This window comes from Branchiostoma floridae, chromosome 8 (genome assembly GCF_000003815.2).
Source record: "Branchiostoma floridae strain S238N-H82 chromosome 8, Bfl_VNyyK, whole genome shotgun sequence".
Taxonomy (NCBI): domain Eukaryota; kingdom Metazoa; phylum Chordata; class Leptocardii; order Amphioxiformes; family Branchiostomatidae; genus Branchiostoma; species Branchiostoma floridae.
Window position 1 is genome coordinate 5,912,165 of NC_049986.1, and position 24,340 is coordinate 5,936,504.

The 24,340-nt window shown below is 37.0% G+C and overlaps 1 protein-coding gene across 10 annotated transcripts in view; it reads right to left on the bottom strand.

Annotated features, from left to right (window-relative positions):
- Positions 1–24,340, bottom strand: part of LOC118420925 (erythrocyte band 7 integral membrane protein-like) — a 62,953-nt gene that overhangs the window by 15,227 nt on the left and 23,386 nt on the right. Inside the window, exons 1-2 of one of the 10 annotated variants that reach the window (XM_035828007.1) lie at positions 19,961–20,239; positions 18,147–18,254 (exon numbers count right to left, since the gene is read on the bottom strand). The exons of 2 other annotated variants lie outside the window; for them this stretch is intronic. In XM_035828007.1, coding sequence (XP_035683900.1) covers positions 18,147–18,254; positions 19,961–20,024 — 172 coding nt within the window. In that variant the 5' untranslated portion in view covers positions 20,025–20,239. Of the gene's footprint in view, positions 1–5,800; positions 6,277–18,146; positions 18,255–19,960; positions 20,240–24,340 lie in introns of those variants that run through there. 7 more of the 10 variants (XM_035828006.1, XM_035828009.1, XM_035828005.1 and 4 more) reach the window with 7 other exon arrangements.

Consider the following 24,340-nt stretch of genomic DNA (forward strand, 5'->3'; position numbering starts at 1 on the left):
ACATGTATACCCAGTATACCCATTGATTTTGACTATTTACCTTAAAGCTTTTAACAAGACTTAACGAGCGCAAATACATTTAGTATTATCATGAAAACATGAAAATAAGCAGGAATACAATATATCAGTATAACAATAATTCATCAGTAAATCTATCCATATTCCTAGTAGTTAGTCATCACCCTTATTATCAAGACAATGCTTTTTACAGTATGACCTGTCATTTATGACAGACATTAAAGCAGACTCTACTTTAAATAATGATTAGATAAAGTGACAAAATTTGACCACAAAGTACATATGTCTTCCTTTGATTATACTTTCTTTTTTATCTAAATGTGTTCTGCTGTTTGAAAATATCATGCTAACGTCAGTTTCTAAACTCATATATATATATATACAGTGTATGTATCAAAAGCTTATACCTTTTTAACAAGAACAATTTAAGGACTTACCTTGACATAGAGAAATATTTCATATTTTAATTAACTCAAATCTACTGTTTGTGTATCCCTACGGACTGGCTTCTGTTATGGAATACGATATGATTAATGAAAAAGACCCGTATGGATTTGATAATACTTTCAATTAAAATGTTTGACGTTACCGAAAAACGGTTATGTTTAAAATGTTCTACAAGCTACATCCTATAAAGAGCAGCTTTTCTGCAATAATGCCACCATGTAAAAAAAAGTCATCAGGAAGCAGCCGTCAAGATTCGACGGGAAACAAAGAAACCATACTTTAGATGCCACACATTGTCATCTGACATTAAGCCACTGTGTACATTGTCCAGTTTTAAACAAGCCATCTGAAACATTGTCACCTAGACCTTTGACCTCTAGACACTGTGCTCTATTGTAAATACTTTGATTGTTTATTGTTGTATTCTTTAAAATGTATGGTGTATAGTCATGTTGATTGTTTGAACCTTGGAAGATTAGCCGGTAAGGGCTAAAAACTTCTTAATAAACAACAATAAACAACAAACAACAGCACACACTTAACCTTGCCCTGAAATGTGAAGTTGTAGTCTGAAGTTTCAAGGATAATAATTTGGGGATGGGGGGGGGGGTAACGCCTAAAGCAGAGAATAGACTGACAAATATAAAGATCCATGGCGACAATTCCACGCCGTATACGACGATGATGTCACGGTAAAATACAGGTACAAAACAGGCAAAACATAATTTTCATATTAATCAGTAATTTGATGTGCTGATTTAAATATCAATCTTAATCCAATCTCACGACGTCCTGCAGGGAACCAACTGTCGAATACCAAAAATATAAACAACAACAGCGATCGTTTGTTTAGCCTCTTTCTTAATATTTACATGAATATATCGATGTTTCTAGAATATTTCATTTGCAAAAAAAATCGTTTGTTAATTACCTTCTGTGATTAATTGCGTTGTGGTAAAAAATTGCATGAAACGCTAACTCATTATGATGTTCGTCTATTCGACATAAACAATTAATCAAGTCTACATTATTACCTATGACATATCATAGAAACCAAAAATGCAACTTTAGTAAAAATCACTGATTCAATGTTGTTAATTATACATGGATAATTGTAGCAGGATCACTTTCAAATTGAATAAAAAAACATGAATTTTCAAATCACCAGACTAGTGTCAACACATCATTGATAGTCACTTCACGTCCCTCTAAAGAAAAGGCACTGAGTGAACCACGATCTATCAAAAATGCTGAGCAACGTAGTAGGACCTAATGGCCTCTGGTCTCCGTAGGGACCTTTGGAGCATCTAGATAAGAATATGATTAACATCTATGCCTCCTCCTATTACATTATGCATCTTGTTAGCCCTAATAAACATATCCCAGTTGTCTTAACATAGCAAGCTTAATTTGAAAAGAAACAAAACACGAAAAAAAATTCTAATCAAAGTATTGCAAATATTTAAGTTTGGGTATGGAAAGTGTGGCATTTTTAAAATACCGTTTTTATATAATTATGGCAAGCCAACTATCATATTTAATTACAATGTCCATAATGTCAAGAACCTAGTTTATAGCAATTCACCGTTGATTTTAATAATTCAGGGCACCAAGTACTGACAATAGGTGGCTAGGAAAAATCTTTAGAAATAAAATGTGGGGTAACTTAAAATCTTAAATACTTGTAAAAGAGTGTAATATTGGTATGTGAATCTCACAAAGGCTATAAAAATTCACATAGATATCATCGATGTCATTACAACTGACAACTGACTGTTCTATCAAACAGAATTGATGAGAGGATTGTAATTCCAATGTTTTCACCCAATAAGTCTACTAGTAAAGCAAACGAGTTACGACCTTACCGTTTTTAGTAGCTGTCTTCCCCATGTCCTCGGTAAGAGAAGATATCAAGTGTTATGGACTCAGCAATGACTCGTACTATCACCTTCCCGCCAGCAAAAACCTCGATCAAAACGCGTTGCTCCGGGGCTTATTCTCAAACATTTCTCGAAGGCCTTACATCAACTGCGTATGTACGTGACTTTCTATTGATCTTTAATTCCCCAACTGCAGTAACGTGAATAGAAGCGAGCCTGTAATGGCTAATGCAGGGAAGTCGTGCGTTCAGGAGGTTATATGCCATATGTTGTTGGTCAGCACGTACGATTGAACAGAAGTCAAAACTAACAAGGTATCGATTTCGAATTACTAAACATTTTTTTAAACACCAAACACGATTTGTATGCATTGGACGCTTCGTATGATAAAGAGTACTAAGAATAAACCAAAATTTTATAACATAAAAAGGCACACGTGTGTTTAGAGGTCGAAATGAATATATTTATGTTCGCTTTTTAAAAAGGGCAATAATGCACCTATAAAACCCCTCACAACTGAGCGCATGGCTGTGAAGACTTTTACCAATAATACAACGATCTAATACTAATGAATAATAGGTCAATATTGCTAGATCCTGCAAAACCTGTCTTAATTAGGAAAACCCTAAAAGTAGAATTAATCAATATTTCTAAGTTTATAAGAATAAAATACAAAAATCCTTTGAAACGCTCTATCTTTTTAACGTCAATTTGACACGGTTAGAAATAATAGTTTCTCTCTAGTTCAAGCAAAAAATTTATAGCTAAATTCCAGAGGCCTGTTTTGCATCAACGTAACCCACAAATCTAATACGATGGTAGTAGTACCTGAAATGTCTTTAAGCGGTATACCATATTGAATTACGCATTAGCATATCAGAAATGCGTTGACACATCTAGGTCATTATCAGGTATGAAATCATACTGGCAATGATGTACATTAAAAAAGCTTATAGTGTCAAATTAGTACCACATTTGAAGCAATGCTTTCGTATTATTTCTCATGACAGGTTAAATTAACGTTTGCTGTATCCAAAATTGAAACATTAATTGCATCATATGAACGTATAGAAAATCGTTTTAATGCACATGACTTGCATGTATTTACGCTAGTCAGGTGCAGGTATCCATGCTATTTATTCTATATATCTAACCACTCTCAGGGTTGTTTTATACTTTAATAATTTATAAATACCGAAAGTACGAAATGTAAACTCACCTTTAGATGTAAAAAACGATATTATCTTGTCAATATAGTTTCAAATTCATTACTGAATCCTTACCTAGACAGCTTCACAAAGACCATAGGGAACATAGAGGTGATTTGAATGTGACTTTTACTTCAACCTGGTCGTATCAAAGCCACATCAATGTACCTGGAGCATAATAATCTAGTCATGGTAGCAGAGAGCATTTAATTTATAGCAATCACATGTCTACAAAAATAAAATGAGGAGTTGGCATTAACATATAAGGAAATTTATGAATGACATCTTCTACAGGCTGCAAAATAATGAAATAAGGAGAATAAAAAAAACATGATGGTGAAAAAAAAGGATTGCTAAACTTTAAAAATAGACACCGTAAAAAAATGTAACAAGAATTGATGTTGAAAAATACATGGTAGCACAGCCGACAAGTCAGTTATTCCTGTATTCAATTAACGAACTATTAAAAGTGACACTATTGTGGTAGGCTGGTGATAATTACCAAATTTGCAACTGCAGCATGACTTTTAGACTAGTGCCAATTTTAAAAAAAAATCGAAAAAGTTTCTCTCCGACTTGTCATGGCTGTAACTTTTACTTGGAGGTACAACCAGTTGCTACATCATGACATATATTCCCATTTTGTTACTTTCTCGTTATATTAAAGAAGATGAAATAAGTTCTTTTTTTTTAAACCAAGCAAAAATCAACGAGCTCGCTGTCATCCATAATATTTACTTGCTTTGGCCTCAGATTCTTTTACCCTTGACAATGACACTCTCCAAATGTCCTCGTGATCCGCGTACACTCTATATATTACTTGAATGATATAACAATTTTGCTGGGACTGTATTTCACACTGAAGCTACTAGTATGTAAAATCAACATTCGGTAGTTAAACATCAATCGTGATTATCTTAACAAACAGAGTGCGTCACATATATTTATGTATAAAATGCATGGCTTAAATACATATATAGGTCAATTTACTATAAGTAGATACCATGTCATCCCTTGTGAATATGTGGAAACATGGTAAAACCATGTTCAACCTGACATTATCAGTTAACGAAATCACAGCGAATGCAATTAGTTGATATATATCTAGTATGCATTTACCATCATATATATTCATTCGTAATATTTGTCCCGACTTACTATGACACGATGAATCATGTCAAAACAGCTGTATGATACCATAAAACTTAGACAAGGTAATGCCATAGCACCAACAATGGCTTAATATCAAAAGCATATAACAAAACCCACTGACCATCACGCGCTGCAAAATAATGGTGTATCATTTTGAGATTCTAAAAGAAGATTTGGTCTAGACCCCAGCGTTTTAAATGACAATACTATTGCATTGAACGTATAATTAAGGTGCTATATCGTTCGTACAATACATGCGATTGGGTAAGTGTATATCTTGTATAGCTTGCACACACACACACACACACACACACACACACACAAGCACACACAAGCACACACGCACATATACTAACACACACTAATACATGCGAAACACACACAAACATACTCACTCACGCACAAAACGAAATACAAATACAAACTTAAACACATCATTCATTGCAAAGAAATCATCGCTATACTCTTTCTCTCTTTCTCCCTGTTCGTAAAGTGCCCCACCGAGACAACTACATTCTGCAATGCTGTATTTTTCCCAGTTGTGTCAGTGGTCAATAGCTGTAATCAGAAAACCCACGGCAGCACAAAGCCCATACGGGTCAACCAATGCAATGACCCAGGAAATTGGTTCCATAATATCAGATGTCTATACAATCTTGTTCTTTCATGTCTGTGTTCCGATCCATACTAGATAACAGAAAGCTGTATAACGTAAAATTGATGCCCAGTACAGAATCAATACTAGGATTAATAACATAAGAAAAATGATATCCCATTCTGCAATGTATCTACTAGTAGTGAGCTACACATGACTTGTGTATACATATATACATTATCGAAATAATTACGTATATTAAGTAAATAGTGGGCAATTACGGGAAACTACACACACACGCACACAAACACATACAAACGCCGTAACGGTTAGCAGTAGACATTAATTTTCGTCATTTCTCGAGAAAGAATCTGGTTCAATATTATGCGCAAAGCATTGCATAGATTTAGAAGTCAATACAGCTCGCAGGTTGTTAACAAAAGCATAGACAATCCCTGCGAAGATGTCAGGTCTAAGGGCATCTACTTGAACATCCATACCTTTCTTCACATGTACCTCACAGTATGGCGAATGCATCTTGACTTCGCATTGCTCTAGGATAGCAGGTTGCTGACACGCCGACATCATATTCGCAACTGTCTCCTCCTCCCCGGTAGGCATTAGACTCAGACTGTCCGCGCCCTGTCGAAGACCTACTTGCGGCCCTAGCTGCATACTGTTACAACGATTCAGATCGTCTTCGCCCGTTGGCTGATAATTGCTTCATGTACTTCATGTCTCAGTGGAGCATCTGGCCAACTGTTATCAGGTTGGTGATTGCTCGAAGGCAAGCATATACGCCACAGCCGCTGTTTTGAATAATTATACTGTTGAGTCGTGTGCGCGGTTACGAGGTGCAAACGTCTGTGGGTGTTGAGTAATAGCTTTACTCCGCACGGAGGTTGATGGGATTTCACAAATGGGATCCGCCATGTCACGTTCGATACTGATGTTGTATCTACTGCCTGGGGGGTTGAGTGCAAATCTCGGCACGGGTCGTTTGTTTGCGCATTGGTGGGAAAGAAAGTGGTTCCCATTGGAGCTGACCCAGGTGGATACTAGGTGATCAACCAATCGAAATGCCTGTAGCGAGGGCAAACAATCTATCCCGCTAGACACATTGAGGGGGAAATAACAGTATGCTTTGATTTGTAAGAACACGAGATGTCTATGGAACCGCAGTGAAGCGATTGCTTATATAAGCGAAATATAGAATATGTTTCTACTCGAAAAATATGTATTTTCTGAAGTATGTGCTACTGCATAATACTTGTCAATTATTCACATTCCCTGAAGACTAGCATAAACCTTTATTGAATAATGATGGCAATAGTAAATATAAAGAAACTCCTAATAATAATAACAAGAAAAAAAGACCTTGTGATAAAGTAAATTGTATTGTTAGATTAAGGTATGGCCAGACATCTTGTATTAGTTGTCCAGTATTGTACAGGAAGCAGAACATAGCAAAAAAATGTTAACTAGTATTAACATTGAAAACAAGACCCAAACTGTTTGTTTTAGCAAATGAGATTTTGGCATATCTGCCTTCTTCTGTGTCTTTTGATATACTCACATTGTTTGAATTCTAAACATTCATGAAATATTGCAATCTTTTAGCTAATTATTTACTAGTCATATTCTACCCGTCATCCCCTTCCAGTGATGACTTATGAAACTAGCACAGAGACAGATTATGGAGATGTGAAATGATTTGATAGAGTTTTTATCCATGTTAACACCCTGTGGAGTATGCTAATGTGAATCCTAACCACGATTAATCTTTTTGTACCTACATCGTTATTACCATGTATCCAAGGTCGTTGATTAAGTCATCAATCAATTATTAAACCTGTGACCCCTTCCTGGTGGCATAATGCTTGTCAATATATCAAAGGTAATCGTAACATGTCTGTTAGAATTAACCAGTATCTAAAATGCTGTAAATTGAAGAATCATTATAAAGCACTCGTCGTGAGACACTGGTTGCAATATTTACAGTGATATTTCTGTAGAGCTTCCATTTAACTAGAAAGAAAATACAATGTCGCGATGTAAAATATCAACATGTCAGTATTTAGCATTATAGTATCTTGATGCGTTATCAAAGGTGGTATATCACTGCACATGGGGCACTGGTGCGGCACGAAAGATTACAGGTAACGAAATTTAAAAGATAGAGAACACATTTCCTACGTTTTGTGTATTTTTTTGTCTTCTAAGTCATACTTACACGTATTACACTCTATGTACATTATGAAAATAACGGCGAAAATAACATAACAGTGCCACAGTGAGCGAACCCTGCAGTGCCGCACCGGTGCCCAAGTGCAGTGAGATACCACCTTAAACGAATATCTAGTATATTGTAGGGCATTTTTCAAACCCTTTAAATGTATTTCTATTCGTATTATAAATTGAACGTGACAATTGGGCCATTGAACTCATCATGTACCAAGCAATACATTGGCGATACATGTCCCATTTGGAGTATCGGATGCATTCTATCTACATATTCGTATTTTGCATGTGCAGTATCTTGATGTGTTATTAAACGAATATACAATGGCTCTTAGGGCATTTTTAAACAGTTCAATTGAATGTCTAGTCGTATTATCAATTGAATGTGACAAAGGGGCCATTGAACTCATCATGTACCAAGCACCATACATTAGCGATATATGTACCATTTGGAGTACCGGATGTATAATCTACATATTCGTATTTTGCATGTGCAGTATCTTGATGTGTTACTAAACGAATATACAATGGCTTTTAGGGCATTTTTTTAAAACCGTTCAATTGAATGTCTAGTCGTATTATCAATTGAATGTGACAATTGGGCCATTGAACTCATCATGTACGAAGCAGCATACATTAGCGATACATGTCCCATTTGGAGTACCGGAGATGGCATTAGTGTCAAGATGAGTTTCAACCTAAAACGATGTCTGTGTCTGAGTGCTCCCCTTAAGTGTCGTTGAATTGCGTAGTGATAATTAGTTTCAAGGGTAGTCAGACCACGTACATTTACCAACTTGAAGTGCTTTGCTCTTATTGAATTTCCGTAATTGTTATATTCGCCAGCGAATATTATGAGATTGCTTACTTGGGTCTGTATGTAGGTCAACAGCATATAAGTCGAGAAATTGTGGATGGAACTTTTTGATTTTTTGTAGGTGTGTAGCGGTTGTCGAAAGGCATGCCTAGTTTGAAAATGGTTTACCTGGCGTTTTCCTACGGTACAGCAGCGAGCTTTGTATTTTTTCGAGGTTTGTTTCGAGAAGCATAACTCAAAATGCAGCTGGGCGATTTCTACGATATTTGGCAGGTGTGTAGCGGTTGTGTAAAGGATTGTCATGTGCGAGAATGGTTTAGCTAGCTTTTACCTATGGTGCTGTATCGGGATTTGTATGTAATTGCGTTTGTCTGTTAACACGATAACTCGAGATGTTCTACATGGATGCTAATGATATTTTGTTGATAGGTAGGGGACACAGAAAGGAAGGTCAAGTTCGATAATGGGCCTCCTGGCGACTTGTTTTGGTACTGCAAGTGAGCGTCAAAGCTTGCGCCTAAATTTTCCAGAAGTGCCATGTTCATGATTTTTAAGTGGTGGATAGCTGTTGGGACTAGGAGTGAATGGTGTAATTTTGGGCCCCCTAGCAGCTTGTTTGGAACTGCAGTGGGTCTTATAGTTCGTAACTTTTAAGAAGGATAACTGCAGAGGGGATTGATGGATATTCTTTGCTCTTGGTAGGTAGGTACTTAGGGTGATTATCAACATAATGAGATGCTAATTATGTAAACCGCGATCTACTTAATATAATTACTTTAACTTATACTGGAGAAGAATATCCCTTACAAAAGTGTCACCCTAGCCTGATCTCCTTCCCCTAAAAGGGCCAGTCACAGCAAATTAACCCCCTGCCCTCAGCCTCCTGGCCTCAGCAGGGAGATGACCCCTCAACTCAAAGACAAATCAAAGGTGGAGCAGAACTAATCGCCATGGCAGACCGTGGCAGGGATGTCAGTTCCCAGTAATTGGAGATGCCTTGAATTTACAAGTTTGGATCTTTGGTAACCTAAATGCTGTTCATAGAATTTAGTTTTGAATAGCTAATGGTGAGCATGACATAACTTTGAGACAATCAAATGTAAGGAACTTATTCCTATGTACTAAATAGAGGATTGCTTCTGTTACCAATCTAATCAGAGATGTGATTAACAGATTAGCCTGATGATGCACATGTCATTGACCTGTTAATTGTTTGCAGTGGAGAGAAGCATGAACAAGTGTCTTTAGGCTCCGAGGTTTATATTCAAACCAAGTAAGCTCATTAGAAGTCTTTCTGCTTGGAGCAAAATATATTTCTGGTGACATTATAATATGAGCCAGTGGTCAAGTGGCATTTTCAGTCAAGGCTGGGAAGATTAGCAGTGTTAATAGGCAATCAAACAGTCCTTCATTCTGATCATTATTATCCATGCTATGATATTGGTAGCACATTTGTTGTTAGTAGCTTAAAGAGCATGACACTAGTACTTTTTTTAGAGTCCAAATACCCAGGTCTAACAGTCAGTCAGTCAATTAGTCGACACCGGACATCAACTCGGGAAGCTTGCTGGACCCTTATAACAGTGATCCATTCATTATACTCCAAAAAGGCTCTGAGTATCTAGAGATTATTTTATGTTTGCGCATAGAGAAATGTCTCGGTACCAGAGTGATGCATGCTAGTTCTAAGAGCTTGGCCAAGTTTTATAGCAGATGAGAGGAGTTACACAGAGAAATATCTGACCATCTATTACTTCAAGCCATACCAGAACTTCAAATGAAGAAGGTGAATTCTCGGGGGGGGGGGGGGGGTCATATACCGCCATGGCTACTGTCCAACTTCTATGAAGAGCTTGCTCCTGTAATGTGCAATATCTACAATGCATGCTTACAACATTCCCTTACAATGGACAGAAGAACTGGTAGTGCCAGTACCGAAGGTGACCAGGCCCAAAGGTCTTGAAGATTTCAGGTGCATTTCCCTAACGAGCTATCTGGGTAAGGTGTACGAGGTGTTTCTCCGGGACTTATTGCTACAGGACACAAATCACCTGATTCATGACTCTCAGCATGGTTTCAGAAAGTCTCTGCACTCATCCAGACAACGCAATCCTGGTTTGATGCGGTTAACAGTTCTCCTAATGCAAGTGAGCATCACTTAGAACTAAATAGGTTGGTATCGTAGGGTAGAGTGACAGCAATTAGTTAATGTGCCTAGCAACCGCCAGGTCCTCTCAGTTCTGTGATATCCTTTGTCAGCTGGCCGAAGAAGGCTTGCACTGGGAGATCGAATAAACACGATATTTCGCTGTTACTCTGTTATAATGTTTTTACAGCGCTTTTCTATAGTGTCATTTTTAATGACACAGTCTTGTGAACACGTTTTTTTGCTATTGCTCTGTTATATTAAGTTTTTACTGCGCTTTTCTATAACTTTGTCATTCTAAAGACACAGTCTTCTGAACACGTATTTTTGCTATTACTGTGTTTTATAAAGTTTTTACAGCGCTTTTCTATGTGTCATTCTAAAGACACATTTACTTAACAGACATATACATGTATGGATATCTATAGGTATGAATAAGTCAACATATTGAGTATAGCATGTCCTTTACACTATTGGTTCTACAGTATAAGCATTTGTGGATATATTTTCCTATAACATAAACACACAGTACTGGTGCTGGTGTTCCTGCAATGAAACCCTCCCAGAGGGTCAGCCAGCCAGCAGACAGGCCGACCTGGGGTCACTGGTAGGGTTGGAGCAATTACTATGCCTGTCAATCAGCTATTTTGTCTTTGCGGGGCTATGGATGGGGGGATCTGAGTAGCCTGGCGTGATAGCCAGCCAGGTAGACTGTGTAAAATACCTCTGACTTAACTCGCGATTGCAAAACTTTACTTACTATTTTCATGAGATGGACACAAACATTCACCAAGGTAGGGCCGTAACAATCCTTACGTATGACCCTTAGATAACCCTTAGATGACCTATTATCTAATACATAGGCCAGTCACTCAAAGTTTGTTCATTATTTCTTTTTTTACGAAAAGACTGCAATGTACATTTTGTAGAGTGATATCTTATCTAAAACTAAAGACCTAGCCTAACCTAGCCTAACTAAAGACCTTACATCCAGCTTTGCTATATTAACATCTCGTATTAAGCTGTATTTGGTGCTTAGCTGGCCCATTATAGCCATAATTACATACATTAATCATTGAGAAACAACGACCTTCGATAAAAAATGTTTATTTGGCGAATATGTGTGTTCGAGGAACTCTAGTTATCAATGCATTCATAACGGAATTCCTTACTTTACGCAGCACTAATTGTATCATTAATATAGGATATACAAAGATAGCTGTACAATTTTCTAGAGCTTAAATGAGTAACGGGTTTGCTGTGTTAATCAATGGACTATAAAAATCTATATGCTTTCTTAAGACACATATATGCATGATTTATGAAAAATAAACTGGCAAATTATGTCAGATGCTGACAGATTATAGACCTGAAAATACTTTTGAAATAGGTGCAAATGTGATCCTAGTTTTTATCAAAACATGTTTTAATGTCATTGTCATTTTCTTAATTAACAAAATGTTGTCAAAATCAATTAATTTAAAGGCTTCTTTATCCTAATCATGCTTAAAGATCTTGCTGGTTTCTTATTTTTCCATACAGATTTACACTGAAATGACTTTTGCAAATCATCCTTAGTGACTTTGTTTTAACATGATCAACCAGTTTTTCTGATTACATGTACTTGTGTTGACTTGTTCTGCCAGGTCATTCTAGTGGTACTGAAGAAGACTGATGAGTGTCACTCGAAGTCTCTGTAAGCGATTCTCTGTTTTTATCCATTTGTAGAGATTGAATTGTACTTGGGTATGCAAAATACAAATGTATGTTTTATCAAATATGTCACATGCCAGACCAACTAAAATAAATCTGGTTTATTTAGCTTTTAGCTTTTAGTGAGTGGGTTAGGAAAATGCCTCCAATATGTGAAGATTGAAATTCGGTGGTCTATCTATAAAAGGTTCTAAGCTATGAAGCAATATTGCATTGTGATTCTCTATATTGTTATATGAAAAAGCGAGGTGGCGACATTTTATTATCATATTGATTTTTCATATCAAGTGGGCGGATCTCGGAACTACTCACAACTTTTCAATTGTGATTTATTCTAAAACAAGGTAATATCATCAGGAACATATATTGAACGTTACCTAAATGTGGTATCTCCTCATGAAATGTAAAATCCTTTCTTACAATTAGTACAATATTCTACAAACAGTGACGGTTTTTAAAGGCATGGAGACATACGTCCAAATTTTCCTACAAAGTATGCATTTTGCTCTTGAAATGAGTCTATAAAGAATGAAAAATAAAGTTGAACTATCAAATAGTGATATTTCTTACCCCTCTATTTCCAAGGCATTTTAGTTATATGTTTTAAGGGGAAGCGATATAGCCCTAGCTGTCTGACATATCTGATACCCCTGACCCACACGTATTTCCCAAGGGTATTGAGATATCTCTTGAAGCTAATCTAACCGCAATTTCTTGCCTGTATCACGAATCCATCACGCCGTTTATCTAGTTCATGTATCTGTGATTCAAGCAATAACTGTTCGCATAGTGTGCCCACGCAATGCCATTGACTTGTTATTGAAGAAGGCTTAAGCTATATAGGTAAGACACATATCCATGCGATAGAAAGAAATGTATAAAGGTCTAATTGCTATACAATATCTACTTTGAAGCCAAAGCTTAGTGGAGTGTCTTTGGCCATGGAAGACATGGGAGTTTTTGTCTGTCGACATAAAACGTGAGCTTAGTTTCTTTTTTTGAATGTTGATAGTGGGAGAAGCTTTGGCATAAAGACTTAACATAAGTTGTTTAGAGTATGAAAATATAATCTTAGCAGATATGGCAATGTTATTTTTTCCTCATTCATTATGTAACTTAAAGTAAGGTTGCAGGATTTATGCCTAATAATAATCACATTCACATAGCTTTCGAATGCTGCAATAATAAAATTTCCATCATTTACCACTTACTGTTTAGAATGATACAATAGTCTCAATTCTCATGCAAATTATCTTTTAATTTACATAACTGACATCTATTGAAGTTGCAATATTTCTTAACCCATTCAACGATTAAACAATATTGGCAATTTTGTTAGATACAATTCAAAATGTCAGCAAATTGAATGTGAAAATTTGAATTATTTAAGAAATAAGGTGCCATCTTTACAGCTAAAACCCCGAGTCCCGTCTGCATAAACCTGATGATCACCAGGGGGCGCGACTGCAACCTAGTTTCTGTATAAGTGACCAAGGCCGCAACTTCGTATCCTTGCTGTGGACATCTTACGTTCATCATTGGTCGACATGCTATAAGAGTTGATGCAAACTAAGAAAAAATCAAAATATGAATACTCACACTTTTGACAGCACTTTATCTGTGGATAACAAAGAAAGTCAGAGGGGGTTGGGGAGTTTCTAGCCCCACTCTCAATAGGAAACAGTCCTATTTAAAAACGTTTTGGCACTTGCAATTGAAATAGGCACTCTTGGTGGGTATGAAAACATTAGCTCATGCAATCGAAGAATTATTAGCGTGAACATTGTCTACCCCTTGTCTTATTTTGGTTTTCCGTTGGAGTCTCTAAAATCTGTTTTCAACTCATGATCAAGTGATGGTTTCTGGATATAAACCTACTGAGCAATAAACATCAGTCAATCTCTATGATGAATAATAGTGGACCACGTTTTTACATTCTACCTCGTAAAATATGAAAGGAGTCACATTGAAAAGTTCCCAAGGAATTGAAAAAAAAAACGTTAGCACCCGTTATGTGATTTGTTTCATGATGAAGTAGACATGACAGTTTTCAAATTATAGCTACTTTCTCTCATGAATAATAGAAATGCTGGCATTGCAGAATGATACTTACGTTAAAAGAAGGTATGTGCTAAGGAAAGCAGCAAAGTACTAATGGCATTTTGCAAATCCTTCAATCCCTAGCCGCAAAGCATAATTTAACGCAAACGCTGAGATATCTAGGAGTTAGCAACAGAATCGTTTTATGCTGTAATTATTTTATGTTGTAAAGTGACAGTTATAGAATATAGCGTCAGATAAAACCTCTTAGCTAAATTGAAAATTAAATCTGTACTATATATATATATAGAATACAAAAACTAATTGAAAGTATTTAGTACAGTCAACATTCTCCTACCCACGAAGCATAGGTATACTTGAACGAAAATGTGACACGGTCATAGCAAGTTGCAATAGTTACAGTTGTTTAGAATCTCTGGGCTGAATAACACTAAAGTTATGCCGTGTGATTTGAACTTGTATCAATGGCATTTTTTTTTAATTCTAGCTAAAGTAATGCAGGTTTCTTGTATGGGATTAGACGATGTTTTGATAGCATTGCGTCAAATCCTCTATTCCCTACCCACTCGGCAAGAATAGATGTTTATTCAGTGACACAACAATTTTAAAAGAGCGTATGCAATTTGGTAGTGAAGAAGTGACCGTCACGATCTTTAGTGTCAAATACATCGTGCTTTAATATAAGACCTTTTTTTTGTCTTCGAGTGACATTTACAGTGTAGTTTGTTTTATTTTAAACCTAACAGATATTATTTATATTTTATTTGATAAAATTGTTGGGTCATTGACTTAACATATATTCTTGCCTAGTGGGTAAAGATTAAATGATTTGAAATTTAAGTATTACTTGGGTATTTATTGCTTTATATGCCGCAACGTTAACACATCTTGCATGTCAATCACAACCAGGAGCGTTAATCCTTGCTTCCAGACATTCTGTGGGCGTAAAGCCATCGTTAAGTAAAATTGCCACTGGGAGATTATACAGTCTGTGCGAAGGAAAAACCGCAGGGGAAATACTAGGTAACGGTACTTGGTAATGTTCTCATGAAGAAATCATCATGAGGTTATACCCAACGTTTAAGTGAAATTAACCTCAAGCTCCTCGCAAGTCATACTGCGTTGCTTAGAATAATGTAAATGTATGAACGGTTAAGTACATGACCTTTATTTATATCATGTATCGTACGGACAGAATATATGATGATCTATGTACAGTACTACAGTGTAGGCGCGCGTACTGTAAATGCACACCGTAACTAGCCTAATCATAAGTGCTTGTCTGTAGATGAACATGAAATAAAAACTCATTTTTTAGTTTCAGTCGTTTTTGGTTTAAGCTTTGACTATTGCATTAATTTGGATGAAACCTCATCAAAAAGTCATGATGCCTTAAAATATAAATACTAGAGCTAATAATAACAAAATAGGCTCTCTGGGCTGGCGACAAAAAAACCAAGTACAAAACAAAATGGCCGGCAAAGTTTATTATGACCCAAAATGGGCTATGGAGGCTACTACTAACCTTGGATTAAAGTGTACCAACATTTGTAAAATCTGTTTACCACCGAAGTATGGAATTCGTCATGGTATGATATACCTTCAAAAACGCTTGAATCTATACCAGTAGTACTCTTAAAAATTATTCAGTGTAATATAACCAGCTACTGCATCAGCGCGCGTGCATTCGAAGTCGGTTTGTTACACCGAGCGATGATGTTTACATGGCTATACAGATACAAATACATCGAAGTTCACCAATGCCAGATACGCAATACCGTTACTACATGCTGACGGATATAACATTCTGATACGGATATCGATACACTATCAACCACCTGCGAGAACCCTTCTGTTGCCATCACAATACGTGTCAATCGATCAGTGTAAGGAGGACAATAGAGCTGCATTGAGCACGCTCTAACGTGATGGAATCGACCTGGAAGGTCTGCAAGGGTTAGAGATGAACGGAGACTGATTATCTCAGGCGAGGAGCTGAAAGGTAAGGGTTGACCTCTCACCTTATCCCGACCCTTATCAAGATGCAACAATAAGACCTGTGCTCATTGGGTTATCTGTCACTTTCGCTTTACATGTCGCTTGCAATTTATGCTTTAGTGGATATTGAGACACTGTGTCGTGTGAAACACATCCTTGGTATTTTCTAACGGTGAAATGCCAATTTAGATGCAAACGAACGGATTGTATATCTTGCAGACTAAGAGCTACATGCCTTTCATCTTGGACCGTAGGGAATTCATTTCGATATTCCACAAGCAATTATCAAGCCATTTTCCTACAGTATGATTGATGTACATGAAATAACTCTAAAACGCAGTTGACAATGACGAAATACTGTAACTATCACCAGGAATGCGGAATAATGTCTAGGTTTATGTGACTGAAATCGTCTACGCCGATTGCAACGGTACAATAAGCAACTGAAAGCCATGTGAAATGTATGGCATCTGACAGGGACAATAACCATGTCCTGTCCTGCTCAATGCCATAACCGCCGTCCTTCCCTACGCTTGGTCTTCAACTTACAGTACATGAAAACAGACAAGCGTACGACGACAGAGTATGACAGCAATAGGAAAATACCTTTATGTATAAATGTAACGTTATATCTAAAAAGAAGATATTTCCTATGTTTGCCTTTTGTATGCAATACATATTTATATATAACCTTTATATGCATTGTATATTATATGTATATATATAAATCAGTCGCATTATTATCATAACAGATAGAAACATGGGAATTAATTTATTGAAGTTTTTATATTTGCGAATACAATTATAGTACATAACATTGTTTTTAACTTTATAGATATCTTACACATCATTCTATCAATGTGTAAATGGTTTTCAAACTCACATTCAACATGACAATTATATTGCGCTTGAATGCATTGCCCGTGTGGCTTAACACTAGAACAGACCCTAAGTAATAGTCTGTACCTTATGACATAAGGCCATCGGTAAGTTGGTCTACTAGTAAAATAATCATAGGAAGCAAATACTTACACAAGAAAGCCAATGTGAAGAAACCCTACATTAATATCGAAATTGTAAATCTTATTTTGTGTATCAACACATATTTCAGGGCAAATAAGTGGTAAAGAAAACAGTATGGATCGATGATGTATTCCAAGAGGATGATCACTCTAGCAACTCTAATTAGTTTTTATTTTGCATACAATTTTACAAATGTATACAGTAGCCACCAATACCCATAAACCTTCACTAACGTTTAATCGATTTTAATTTCTTCTTACTACATTGCCTGGAAAAAGTAGGTTCTCTCGTCTGGGAAATCTAAGCTTAAGATTTCTTGTGTCTTATCTCCCCTGTTACATCGCTAAATGGGTTGCTTAATCGAACTCATTACCACAGCCAACAGGCAAGTATTGATCTCATTGAAAATAATTGTTTCCAAGCTTTGATTGCTTCCTTGGGGTGTTCTAAAGTGCAGCCGCTTGTTTGATAAGGGGTTAAGGTCATCACAGAGAATGCATGGGAAACTGAATTCCGCATCCGCACTACAAATAGATGCACAAAGATGGACTGTCTTCATCGTATGCTACTACATCAACTCCAAACAGGGGTCTAATTGCATTGAGGAAAATAAAAGCAAACCCATGAATAGACGATTAGAACCTCACTCAGTTTTTTACGCATAGTGTCTTTTCCATGGACATGATGTTGGCAGCATTTAACGGATTTAAACCCAGGGCCTTAAGATCAAACACCTTACCGCCACATACGTAACGACCTCACGTGCAGCCAAGGACAAGTCTGTATCATTATAGTATATTAATAATTCATATCAGTTTTTTTTTCTTCAATCTGTAAATCTTCTCACCTGAAAACCCGGTGTCTGTTGCCTTGTTGACACAGTGGGCTTCCCGGCAATGGTGTCTGCAAGCGTCCTTGGTGACATCGCGGCAGTCATCTGGTTCAATATTTGCTGCTTAGCACCATTTGTAGATTTAAAGAAAAACACCAAAAGTAATATAATAATGCCAAGCCGGATATAAATAGATAAAGCGTTTTTATATAAACGTTTGTAAGATCAGTGACATGATCTAGTAGCTTACTAAATGTATTTGCCATTGCCATACATTGTGAATAGACGTTGAGCATTTAAACATCGCAAATCAATAGACTGTGCACTTTGATACAGTGACCATGTGTAATTTCAGGTGATTTACTATACAGAGGATATATGGCTTTTAGCAACCTAGATTTGAGGCCCGATGTAATCTTTATCCATTTGCAACGACAAAACGCAATCTAGCACCCAAGTTTTTCAATAATAACGTTACCATACATCGGGGCCAGATTACGAAATGGAACTACTTTCTGACCGGATTTTTGTCATTGTCATCTATCATCTACATTTTCAAAGAAATGCCTTGTGAAATATGTTTTCACAAGTAAAGAAAGTCATCACACGATTTATGTAAAAGTTGAGTTGCTGCTTTTCATCTTTAAGGCTTTTATGCATTTCATTCGTTAATGCATCGTTTTCTTTTACTCCTGCTTTGATTTTAACACTTACTTTCAATTTCGTTTCAGTCCCTTAATTCGATTTTAGATTTATAACATATTTTTCTTTTTGAAAATATGTATTCATATAAACGTCTACTTTTCAGTATCAAAGAGCATGTTTTATTTGTGTCCTGCAGTAAGATTTTTATATGAACAGGGCATAATCAAACTTTTGAAATAAAAGTCAAACATTTCCATTAAACGTAAGCGCTGGCCTGTTTGTCACTTTATGCTCGAAGTCCTGTTTCTTGTCTTCTTGGGCCTTATTTCATTTTCTGTATTTTGAAGATGTTAAAGACACAATCCAGATATAGATTGATGCTGACCTGTTTTAGTTCAATGAATAAGACATCCGTTATATGTTAGAGCTCTGTAAGCTCTAACTGCAATATTTCAATGTCTTTATGAACATCACATTCTCTCGTATATGTAATTTAGTCCAATACAAATAGTTTGTGGAATTTTAATGAATCTGAAGCTCGTTAAGGATTAATGATGATAAATTAAGACAGCAGTATTGACCCGACAAGGCAAACGTACATATTGGATTTTGCATTAAGTATTTATATAGTCAATACAATAGCAGTTTATGATGAAATGTTTGTAAAAATTTAGCTGTAGGTTGTGTGCAACAGTTTCGTACAAAGATTAATATTCATAACTGTTATTCCTTCTCTCTCGTTATGGTACAAATATGAAAAGCCACACTTTTATAAATCATTCTAACATTGTCGTCGGCAACAGTAAATGAGTTAAACTGCTTCGGAGATTACGTTAAGCTACTTCGTTTCGTCGAAATATAATGTAAATCAGTCTACATTGAGCGCGAATGAAGACATCATTAGCCAAAAATCAGCTCCCAGTCGCCCTTCAGACTTCGTTAACGGCGCGCTTTTAGAATGCTGCCTCAGCCTCTTTCCCCTGGTGTCAGCCATGAAATATTTACAATGATGGAAAGGCGGGTAGCGTGATCTTAACACCGGTGATTGAATAGAAATGCTATTTGACTCAACATCTTAGGTGACAACACAATAGAAAATGTCATACGGCCATTGAAATCCATGAAGTATGTGCGCTTTTGAAGACAATGGGGCAGGCGATGGTGGAGAGAGCTGCAGCACTTACCGTTGTATTTTACAGTGACTTTGCCGTTGGTCACAAGGGACTCTACGGTGCCATTCGCAGCCATGGTGCGAGCTGCTGCAGTCTTCCTCGCGGCAACCTACGGCGCCCAATCACTCCTCCACCGCCCCCATCCGCCAACCACGCGGGCCAAACGGCTTACTGTTTACGATTACCTCCGTCCCTTGGTACTACCAGCAAGTTAGAAAATTCAATTTACCATAAGGAACACATAGACGGCATCATGCAGATTATGGTGCTCAATGAGCATCATTATGCATGCATGGGTAACGCATTGTTAAAGCCCGATGGTGATTGGGGAATGAAAAATGATGCAGCGTATACACAGATACTTACGCCAGAAGACCCGGGCCCAGAAGTGCTTTCTTTTGCCTCGACAATCTAGGACTGGCACGATCACGCAACAGCAACCGCCTGGCTCGCCGAGATTAACTGTTAATAGACTGTGACAGGTGACGTATAGCAAGGACTGTTATATCCAGTGCTCGCGAATCTGCCCCAAATGGCATCGTTACACTCGTTGGAGAGACGGAATCGCAAACATTGCTGTCTACAGTGTCCTCAGAATATTTTAACAAGGACCTGTTTGGTACAAAATCAATTCTTTGCGCTCACAAAGGGTGACTTTGCATTAAAGAGCAATTTTACAGGCGCATCCTTGCCGAGCGTTTCATGGTGAATATTGGAAAACTATTGCAAAGCAGGCTGATCTCATTGACTAGAACAAGTGGTAAGCATAGATCGTAGTCGCAACATGGTTTGACAGATCTTTGAAGAATTTTTGGTACGATCTAAGCAAACTTTAACCAAAAGAAAGAAGGCATGCTTTGTCGTTGCCTGCTCTTTCTTCAAAGGGTAAGGTATTCAGATCTGAGAAGGCATTACCCGGTAGGTAATTTCAATTTAATTTTGAGCGAAGTGGCTTGCAGCTTCGGCAAATAATCTTACACTCGGCTGCTCGCAGAAATGTTTTGATTAAAGAACGGTAGCAGAAATTAGGGGATGATCGTAGCGTTATATGGCATTTCGTACTTCAAGTTATGGTCGGGCCTTCCGTTATAAGGGCAGTTGGATTCTGCGCTGGCATTTACAAACTAATTGCACCAATCATATGAACCGGAGTTAACTTTCATCGTTCCTCATAGTAGAATTAATAAGACAACAGCAGGGCTCTCTGTGTAGATCAGCTAAGGACAGCCTCGTTGTTGAGCTCCTGGCTTCTGGTAACTGGGATGTCTTAATTCCAATCATGAGATTGTAATCTTGGTTGGGGCTTCACCCGTCCTTCCGGGATATAAAGGGGGGGGGGGTCTAAGACGTAAATACGTTTATGTAGGGCCGCTCTAGTTGTATTCTGTATCTGTATCTATATAGCCGGTATAACCGCCCTTCGGCGTAACACACCAGCTTCGCAGGCACGCGGTGCAGCAGCAGCTGGTTATATTACACTGAGCGATCCGTCACACCTAACTTTTGCACATCTATCTGCAAGCGTTCTTTAAAACTATCCAGAGAAGAGGCCCCTACTGTGCTTGGTGCTGTAGTACTTTATCACTGTAAAGATTCACGCAAGTTATTGAACAGCCCATGTGGGCCATACAGGGCAAACAGCAACAGTAACGCGGTCAAGGGCAAGCCTAAAAAAGAGAAACCATGTGATTGTCCGATCTAACAGTTAGGAAATTGACGGCCTGCTTGCTTTAGATTCAGTTTACAATGGTATCGGTTTAACGTCAGCCCTGAAAACAACGCTTATTTTGTTCGGGCTAGCCGGCTATGGTAATAATCACCATAGGCGTTGTTATAGTTTATATTGATATATTTATTCATATTTATAACATTGTAATATGTTTCCATATTGTTTTGATTTGATTCCATTTTTTTGTAACAAATATTGAGGCGTCCTTTAATTTTTGCTGTAGTATTTATACGGTTTTAGCAGCCTATTGAAAGTAAATGAAGACATTATGATGTTCATCGGTGGCGTATGACAGCTGCTTAGAATACGCCTGATTAATTGACTTCATTGTTAATAATCAAGATATCGATTGTTCTTTTCTTTAAAGGTATGAAAACTATTTCTCGTGTGATATGTTATTCTATTATCAGGACATCAATACTATCATATAGAATACGGATATCTAAATGTACAAATCGACTATCCAAGAATAAGAAATAACTTGTCACAATAACAATTTCATAAATCATTTTATATGTATAGATATTAATATTTTGTATGGGTTCTTTAAATAGATACTAGGATTTGTTTATATATAGCGACGTGATTTTAAAATATTAAATGCAGTTACTGTACGTAAAAAGAGTTATATTGCTGAAATTACTGCACGTCAAGAAGTATTGATACATAATCAATAAATAAAACAACAGGGAGAACAAATGCATTAGACCTAACTTTTCGAAAAGTTAAGTTTTGCTATATTCAGTTTGTGTGTCTGGCATATGTATGTTGTCACGCAATTGCAAGACAGAATCTCCACTTGTATGCACATCTTTACTTTAACAGCCATTTATGAGCATTTTGTCATGAGTTGGGTGCTCCAAGCAGAGAGAGGATTATTGCAAAAACACGTTTGCCTCCGGTCTAACGACCAAGTTCGTGTGCGGAATATCGTCTTCAATATGAATAATTGAACTATCCATAACTTTATAACGTCAAATTCCATAATTCTGCCGGGTTCATCCCACAACCAATTTCAGGAAAAAAGATTAAAAAAGAAATCGAAAGTACATATAGAAATCAGTTGTTTATAAGTAAGTACCCTGTGTATGCAAACTTTAAGAATACTGTAGTCCGGGTCATTTTCAATAACATATCGTTGTTTTTTACACTTTGTTCTCGTTTGTTGCCCCACCACTGGCCACACTACTGTGCACCTACTTGGCCGGGATACCCCGCAGTGGGTTTTGGTCAGTTCATATACAGATGGATAAATAACATTGTTTAGTTCAATGGGGGGGCCCTTGGCAAAAAGGCCAGGCAAGGTCCGATATATTGAAATATGCAACAAATGCTATATTACGTCTTCTTTTCGTGGCATCATATCCACTATATAGAAGTGTTAATTCACTATATAGAAGGGGGTCCATCATGCTTAATGCACTAGTTATATGTAATACTGTATTAGAATTTGAAACCACTGTCCGTCGACTCCATATCACATTGTTGTTCATAGCATCAAGTAAAGGTTATTTATCCCTTGCATTGAATCAGTGTAGAAAAAAGTCGCAAATATTATTTTAATTATTCTAAGTAATCAATTATTTATTATGAAGAGAATCGTCATCTCAATTGATTGCACGTAGAATATAGCATTTTTCAACTGCTGGAATGCTTTACCATCTGTGACAAAGACAAATGAAGCAATTGTCTGATCTTTTCATGGGAAAATGTGGGTCGATGTGCAGGTCTCGTGAATTTGCATAAAGGTATGCGGGTACAACCATCTGCTTTGTACCGACGGAAATTATCTCTGACAATCATTTAATAGATCTACAATAAGCGCTGATCCCTTGTCTATAATTCAATCAGGGATGTAGTGTGGCATCAGCTTTAATGAAAATTTGCAAATAGTGACGTATTATTTAATGTACCAATTTGTGCATGTTATATAACGAAGTCCCATCGGGAATTATAATTACATGCGGGCAATGCAATCGGTCTTATTTTATGTTTCTTTAAAACTTCCAAATAACCGAAATCTACCGACAGTTCAAATTTAACGAATTACATACTTTCTTTAATGAGTCGCTTAAAGGAGTTACAGATTCTACGAGGTTCAATGAGTAAGAATGTCGTAGAATATATCGACCTATAATATCATTGTACCTACAACATAAATGTAGTATTTCACTATACCTTGAAGAGACTTTGGATTATTAGAATTGTTTATGAAGCTCGAGACTTTGATTATAATTAACAAAAACATATTCGAGATTCAAATCAAAAGTGATGAGCAAAGCTTGGAGGATAAGTAGCTTTGTAATATCAATCCTGCCAGCCTCCGGACCCCCCCCCCCCTCCCCAACCCATTGCTGCACAGCATGCTAGCAGTACAATGGACGTCTCTGTAGGCCAACGTGTGAGCACTGGTTAGTTTTAAAATATAGGCCATATTTATGCGCAAAAAAACGATGTCCCCAGCATCAGAAACCTTTCTATAAGTTAAAAAGCACTAATGAGCAATTCTGAAGAAATGAGGGGTTCTATGTTTCTTTTTGTCAGAGAATTTCTTACACGATAAAAACGTTACAAGCTACAAGCAAATGATATTCTAACCGTGTTTGATTACATCTCGAACTTTGCACATTGAAAATCTGACAGGAGACATGTGTGTGCACTAG